The sequence below is a fragment of the Arachis ipaensis genome, chromosome B9 (assembly GCF_059453495.1).
Source record: "Arachis ipaensis isolate K30076 ecotype BB chromosome B9, ASM5945349v1, whole genome shotgun sequence".
Taxonomy (NCBI): Eukaryota; Viridiplantae; Streptophyta; class Magnoliopsida; order Fabales; family Fabaceae; genus Arachis; species Arachis ipaensis.
Genome location: NC_142444.1, coordinates 43,050,980 through 43,059,496, shown reverse-complemented (window position 1 = coordinate 43,059,496; position 8,517 = coordinate 43,050,980). Strand labels below are relative to the sequence as shown.

The 8,517-nt window shown below is 35.6% G+C and overlaps 1 protein-coding gene across 1 annotated transcript; it reads left to right on the top strand.

Annotated features, from left to right (window-relative positions):
• The first annotated feature begins 4,621 nt into the window (after positions 1-4,621).
• Positions 4,622-7,248, top strand: LOC107618908 (peptidoglycan-binding LysM domain-containing protein). Its single transcript, XM_016321085.3, has 2 exons — positions 4,622-5,140; positions 6,575-7,248. Exons 1-2 carry the CDS (start codon positions 4,724-4,726, stop codon positions 6,950-6,952), a joined length of 795 nt encoding a protein of 264 aa, XP_016176571.1. The 5' UTR covers positions 4,622-4,723; the 3' UTR covers positions 6,953-7,248.
• The last annotated feature ends 1,269 nt before the right edge of the window (positions 7,249-8,517 follow it).

The window sequence follows — 8,517 nt, the reverse complement described above, 5'->3', positions numbered from 1 at the left end:
CGTCAGCATGGTAACCCGATTCATATACAATGATAATATTGAATAACACAGGATATGTTACGTAACAATGAGGCATGATATTCTTTGAAGGCACACACATAATATCAGCCGTGAATTATCGGCATCATATAGTGACCCAATCAAAATATCTGTTGGTCAATATAATATTTTATCATAATGCACATTTCACGATGCGATGTGCTACCTAAAATTCTATGTATACCTACATTCAATAACTATGAAAAAAAGCACCATAAAATTATTATATTTTCATTCATCGCATCAAGGAGGTTTAACTCAAGAACCAGAAAGGTTGTCTGAAGATCAACTTTGGCTTTCTTCTTCTTTGGTGGAGAATTCTAAAATTTAAATTGTATGAGCATTACATTATCCAATCACATACATAACCTTAAACAATAAATAGTACACCATCAAATTTCCACATAAACAAGTAAAACAAAAAGTTTATACACAAATGGAACTAGGGAACAAAAATTTACATTACTTGTGGCATGAGCATGGGCCATAGCGAATGATTCGGTAATTTGACTTGTGTCCATCAATGGAGTCTGCAAATGGAGAGCATCAACGGCCACATCACAGGAATAATACAGGGAGCTATTTTTGTACATTACCCTAACTTCATCGATATGATTTTAATGTATTACTACTAATATAGCGAACTTGAGACTGTAATAACATCCAAAAGACATAAATGTCCCAGTTAAAACCTAAAACATCTGTTCAAATGAAAAGAATGGTACAAGGTTATTTTGGTCAAACTTGGGCTTCTGCATCACTCCTACCTACTCTGGTAAAATACTCAGGAAATAAGTTTCTTAAGGATACCAAATTAGGACATCGTGTTTGCCAATGACCCAACATCCCGCATCTACTGCACTTTCTTTCCTTTGGACCTTTTGAACCCGGGCCGTCGTTGGCCCACCCGGTTCCTTTAGTTCAAATGACTGCAGGATCGTTTACACGCCATAAGCGGTAGCTTGTGGGAAAGAATCTGAGCCCGACCCCATCTATAGCCCATTCCTCACCTCTTGCAACGTAGTATCAATTAACATCTTCTTAAGGAAAGCCTTAAAGTCCTCCTCCCTAAAACAAACCACCTTGGCAAAATGCTTGCATTGATCGACAAAAATACCAAATCTGCTACGATACTGGGAAGCAACATCTCCTATATCGGTTACTACTCTATTTCTAGAAAAATGACTTTTTGCACCCTTGCACCACCTCCCTAGGAGTAAGGTGTGTTGCAATGCCCCATGTCCAACCCAACCAAAACCACAATCATATGAACACATGGAAGACCAAACAACTCCATCCTGCAGTAACTACACCTAAACGATGTCTCACTTGCCATGTGCACAACCTGCCAGGTCTCCTCAGGCCGACGGTGCTTTTGTATAACATAACAACAGTCATGGTTACCTTCTTCATAGTCCACAATGTAATATCAAACTGCCCTTTTTAGGCACTCGCGAAACCTATAGAACATATCACGAGTATAGTGCATCGCCACCGACTTCTTGATCTCTAGAAACTGAGTCTGAAGCACAGGCATTCCACAACATGACCTGAAATCAAGTTCTTCCTCCCTATCTCTCAAAAAATTTACACATCTCTGAAAATTTGTCACAAAACCCAATATCCCATATCTGCTCTCCACAAAGTTTCCTAACTTAGCATGAAGTAACTCGCATCGAGATGTTCTCCTTATGTCAGCAAAAAATCTGGCCCTATTGTAGGTGGTGGCCCAAGAGAACTTCTTTGCATATAGGCCCCTTACCCACTCAACTTCTCCAACACCGCATTCGTCAATCATTGCCTCCCATTGTATCTCAAATTTAGCAACCTCTACATCAACGAGCATGCATTGTTTGAACAACTGTGTGAACCACGGCTGTGATACATTGGCCGTAGCATTTCTCAGAAGATGCCAGGCATAAAGTCTATGCTGGGCTTCTGGAAACACTTGTATAATAGCCAATCATATCGCAGGATCCCCGTCAGCGATAACTGCCTTCAGGGACTTGCCCCCATGCAATCAAGGAAGTTGTTGAAAACCTATTTATAAGAATCTTGGGACTCATAAGACACCATTGCCATTTCAAAGACACATGTTTGATTGTGATGATTAACTGCCAAGAAAACAATCACGGGGAGATTGTACTTGTTCCTCCCAAATGTTGCGTTAAAGGCCAACATGTCCCTAAATACTTTATAATCTTCCTGGTTGCATCCATCGCTCTATATTAGGTCACACATTTAGTCCTCCTCCCCAACCTAATATCTCCAAAACAACATTTCATCATCCCTAGCAACTCGCTGGAAGAACCTAAGTGCTGTGTTGACATTCCCGTTCTGTAATGCACGTTGCTTCTGAACCTTAGGTTGCGTTTGTTTACAGAGATAGGACACTGAGACAGGGACACTGAGACACAAAATCGTGTTTGGCAGAGGAGACATGGACAGAGACAATGTGTCCAGAGACACTGAATTAGTGTATTTTGTGTCCATCCTGACAGGAAGGACACGGAGACACTAACAAGGGACACAACTTATTTTTTATTTTTTCTTTCATTATTCTTGTTAATTTTTCATAATTATATTTTGTATTGTTATATTTTTCATCTCAAATTTTTTGAATGAAAAAAAATGAGAATAAATTAAATTTTTATAATTTGTTCTAGTTTATCACCAAACATAATACAAGAACACAAAATTTTGTGTCTCTGTCTATCAGTGTCTTGTCTTGTCATGTTCTCAGTGTCTTATCTTGTCATGTTCTTAGAAACAAACGCAGCCTTATTGTGCACATCTTGCTTCGTAAACCAAACTAAATTGAATCCCCCAACTTGCATTACAAACGATTGGTATATCTTAGGGATGCTTATTCCGACTTACCTCAATGTGTTCATATGTGCAATTTTAACATCGAACATACTTCGATGAGCTGGCAAATATCCTACGAATCTCTCAGGGAGTAAAGTGTGATATTCAAGAAATTTTCGAATGCACCACTACCCATTAGCAGTATTATGCTTGATCCTTGTCTCTACTAGACATCCGCACCTAGTAATGGGCTTGTGCTCCTGCTTCCTATTGGACTTCTCCAACCACTTCCTATGCCTGAACCCGTCCCTGTTGCACACAAAATTATATCTGACCACCTCTCCTTTGGCATTTTTTTACTCTTTTACTCTTTCGAATAGAAAAACCTTTTACTCTACTATAACCAGCATAGAATTACCTTGCTTCTCCCAAAGTATCGAATTCCATATTTATTACCTCTTCTACCATTATATGTCCATAACCGTGGGACGAATCAACAACTGTTTCTGATTGTCCCCTTGTCTTGGTGCTAGCTACATCCCCTTTAATACCTATGTCAAATAATGTGTCATGTGCAACAGTCATCGGCATAATCCAACAACAATATAATTAATTTACTCCCTCTCAACCAATCCCCCTATCACAACAAAAAAATGTCCATAAAACTCACCTCAACAAAAGTACCCCTAGCAGAGAATGACGATTCTGCTTCTGTTGACGTCTCTACGTGGATATCATTCTCGAAACTCAGTTCTAATATAAAACAAACACTTGTATGTCAATATAAACAACAGAAAAATATAGACCAAAATGCATTGTTACACTTGTGCACCTATGAAACCAGGATGATTGGTAACTTAGGGTTCAAATTGCCAATGACATCAAAATAATTTTTCGTACTCAGATTATCAAATATTATATTCTCCAAACTAATTCGTCTGGATACAAACCAATTCTACTTTTAGTTAAAGAAAATTTTATATATGCATCTAATTATATAACATCATGTTACTAAAAATAAACTACATTTTCGCGTTAATGGTAATTCAAAAAAATAAATATGATTAGACGATTGAAATTTTAAATATATCAAACAGTTTTAAGTTGGTATGAAATTTTCTAAGCGAATATTTCTATTCCAATGCTTAATTTAAAAAAATTCAAATAAAAATTCATTCAATAATATAATATTAAAAATATTATTTATATATTAAAATTAGTTATTAAAATAAATGTTATTAATGTATTTGTGTATAACTATATATTGTTTAATTTATTTTTAATGTATATTTGTATTTTATAATAATGGCATATTTAGATGCATAGTTTGTATAGTTGAAAATTTAATTAAAATTACACTAATATAACATTATTTTTTTGGTTTTCTATTATATTTCTTAATTCGGTATGTCAAGAACTAATTCGTCACGGATTGAAACTCTATTTAAGGATTTGTCATTGGTCAATAAATTGTTACATATGCTAATATAATATTATTCAAAAATATAATTTATATACTAAAATTAACTATATATATATATATATATATATATATAGTTTAATTTATCTTTAATTTGTATTTATATTCTACCAAATATTTTATAAAAAAAATTTTTAGTGTACTTAAAATACTAATATTTCAGTTATTTTAACCGTTAATCTGAATTATAAAAAATATATATAATATATATTAATTGAAATAATTGATTGAAACACTTGGAATACCAATAACACTTAAAATTCTTCCTATTTTATATACGTAGTCCAATATTATTTGATGTAATGGAAGGTGAAGCAGGTACACAAGGAAGGAAAGCAGACCACATGACCACATCTTCGTCCCAGCTCTAAACTCTCCCACGTCATCACCATCCGAATGGGCTGTTGCTGCGATGAAGACGACGGTGACATTCTCAGACAACTCATGAACAACTCATCTTCCACCTCACCACCTTCTTCTTCTTCTTCTTCTCCCTTTTCCACCGTCATCTCACCTATGAACTCCCACTTCCCTGCCCTCTCATCCACCGACATCCTCCGCACCATCTTCCAGAAGCTTCCCGTCCCCGACCTCGCTCGCGCCGCCTGCGTCTCCCGTCTCTGGAGCTCCGTCGCCTCCGACAGAGACATCCTCACCGCCGCATTTCTCGCTCCATGGAATCTCAAGGCCGTCGTTGGGAATCCAATTTCTGGAAGCTTCTGGAGAGACAACACCCTCGCCAAGTTCGCCATCTCCCATCGAATTGTCCGCGGTGACAGCGTCGCCAGCCTCGCCGTCAAGTACTCCGTTCAGGTCCCTCCGCAATTCGATCAAAATCCCTAAATTAACAGTGAAATGCACTATTTTTTATTTTTTTTTAAATAGTTCCGTGCTTTAATCTGTGTACCGAAATTGTAGTCTTTGAAAGTTACAAATGCAGATAGCATTAGTATTTTTTGATACACGGAACATGAAATAGGATTGTCTAATTTTCACTGAACTTTCGGAAAACCTGGTTCCAGGTGGTACATAATGCACCTTTTGATTAGTGGATGCATCTAAGTGCCCCATCCTAAAACTCAAAATGAACACCTTTTTTCACCTTGAAGGCAAATGCTGATGGCACTACAAAAAGCCTTTGTGTATATTCCACAACCGGTAAAGGAGAAACACTGAGCTTAGTATCCATTGAACAACTTAGGAGGGACAAGTAGGGGCGATGGTGCTGCAGTGGCTATAGTTTTGTGGTGGTGTTTGTCTTATTGTTCATTTTTGGTTCTTCTAGGTCCTTTTCTTGCTAGCTGGTTTTTTGATTTGTTCTTTTGTTTGTTCTCTGGGTTAAGTGTTGAAGCTGTATGAAGAGAGCAAGAACAGTGGTGAATGAAGTGTTGTGTGTGTGTCTACTAATCAAAAGGTGCATCATGCACCACAGCAATTGTTAGTTTCCCGTTAATTACTAACAAAAAAACTGTAAAAGCTATAGAAATGTTAAACCGTACCTGAGCTTCAGAACCATAAATACACTAACTATTTTAGCTGAATAACTAGCATTGCTAGCTAACTTAGCAATTAATCTAACCAACTTCGATAACATTCCTAACTAACCACTAATTGTTATCTGTTATTGTAATAATGGTTCTACATTCATGTGTTATGTTTTAGTCCATACTAATTGGGGGTTAAATCTTCTTTTATAAATACCATATTAGGTTCTAAATTCTTATTTTCCCGGTCTTTATCCTAAGATATGACTTTTTAGAGAGTACATTCTGTGTTATCAGGGCATCAAAGGAATGCAATGCGCAGTTATTTGAAAATGGACAGTGCATCTAAGGATAGTTCTGTTGTATTTCTTACTGTTCACATATTGATAGAATAAATGCAATGCCCAGTTATAGGGTGTATGACTGTGTGATAATGAGTTATGGACTTATGGGATTGGCTTGCCTAATGGGCCTTCATCTCATGTTCGGCCAATTTTGGCATGGCATGTGTAACTTGTAAGCCCTTGCTGAGTCCTAAGCCTTGATTCTAAATTAAGATCAACTTTCAACTTAATATGAAATTTTCTTAACTGAAAAAAAGGAAATTTGGGTTTTGTATATGCTTAAAGTTATCATTTCAGTTTTTGTACAATTCTTTGTTGTGAGCTAGTGTTTCCTTGTTTGTTGTTTGTCATGGTTACAGGCACAACAAGAATTTATTAACTGAATTGATTTTTCTTATTCCATTTTTATGTTTTGACAGGTTATGGACATAAAACGCCTGAACAACATGATGAGTGATCATGGGATATACTCAAGGGAACGGTTATTAATCCCACTTAGTAGCCCTGACATTCTTATTAACAGAACATGCTTTATTGAGCTGGATGTCTATGCTAAAAGAGAAGTAGCTGTGTTGTACCCGAACGATGTACCAGACACAAAGAGTGCCAATATATCAGTCAGGATATCCTCGGAATTGAGCAAGAAAAGGGTGCTTGAGTCCTTGAAGAGGAGCATGCAAGTTGATAATGAAACTGCTCAGTACTACTGGTCTATTTCGAATGGCAATCCCCGAGCTGCCTTTGCTGAATTTTCTGCCGACCTTCAGTGGGATAGGCAAGTCGAGCATCGTACCTAGTCTTGGAAAATAATTCGATGCTCAACTGTTATTTGGAATGGATAGAGTAAATAATTAAGAGGTTGCATGGGAAGCCAGAGACTACTCTGATAGGTTTCCATTTTCCTCCAAATTCAGGTTGCATGAGTTCAGTCAACTATGATATGAGAGAAGTCATTTATTATTGTTGTGTGATGGATGTCCGCCACTAATGTGGTGTGCTGTATTCATAATTTGTCCAATTTGTGTGTAAATCAAAGCAAATTATTTATAATTATAAAAGTATATATATATAAGAATATGAACCATTTTCACCATGCTTCCAGAATGCAAATGAGATTTCTTGGCATTTTATGCATAGTATTGATGGTGAAAGGTTTTGATTTTGTTCATATTCACGAGAATCCTCATATATGCCAGTGTGGATCAGAATTTATGCTAGGTACTGGTGTTTACATTGGATACCATGATGCATTATCATGTCTATTGTTGATTTTCTTTTGGTCGGTTTTTTGTTGTGGATGAAATGATACTTGCAGAAGAAGATAATGAGTGGACTTTAAAAGTTTTCAGAAGCCTAAATAAGATTATCTAGTGATAAGGATTTTTGTGAGGAATCAACTTGTGAGACGAATGTTTGATATTCTATTCTTTTCTTAACTTGCTCTTTTGGAACTGTTTATGGATTACTACTTTGTTTTGTAAGTTTGTATTATCCTATCAGTCTCCAGAACCTTTGAATTGGGAATAATGGGAATGGTGAATAACTGATACTTTAATACTTTATACTTATGCACCATTAAATTAAAGGTGTTAGATCATACAAAGTCACAGTTTCACACAATTTTTATATACTTCATGTACATGACATGATAGTTTTTCTCAGGCAGCAATGACAGGTTAGGACTTAGGAGCTTATAACAATATGTCAATATTCATGAAAGTATTTAGAATTGTAACTGCAATAATGGATGAGGACCTTACTTTTCAGATTTAGTTTCCAGGACAGGAAAAGATGGAATATCAAGCATTATATAGAGTTATGTGACCAACAAGGTTGGCACAGGATTTGATGACGTCAGAACATTTGGATCATTAAATAGTCTCATAAGAAAATATGTTTTTTAAGTTTTTTAATATCGGCTAAATAGTTCTTATTTAATTTTAATTATAAAATTTATTATTATTTTATAAATTATTATTTTATTATTCATCTATCATGTTTATTAATAATTAAGAACAAAATCAATAATAAATTAGATCTTTCATTAATCGTAATAAATATTTTGGCAATCCTAATTAATTAGAATTTTATCCTTGTCATTCATCTATCATGTTACATCCGTAAACGCGGGTGAAATCGTGTTTCTTGGAAATTCAATCGATTGGACATACAACACAATCGATTAAATTTTGCAAGACATGTGGATTTTTTCTAATTTAATCAATTGATCTTGTTACTCAATCGATTGAAGTCATCAAAGCAATATAGGTTTTCACAATTCAATCTATTGGTGATGGTTTTTAATTTTTTTTCTGACAAATACAAATAAATATATCTAATGGAAGTGTTTGAATTGCTAGAC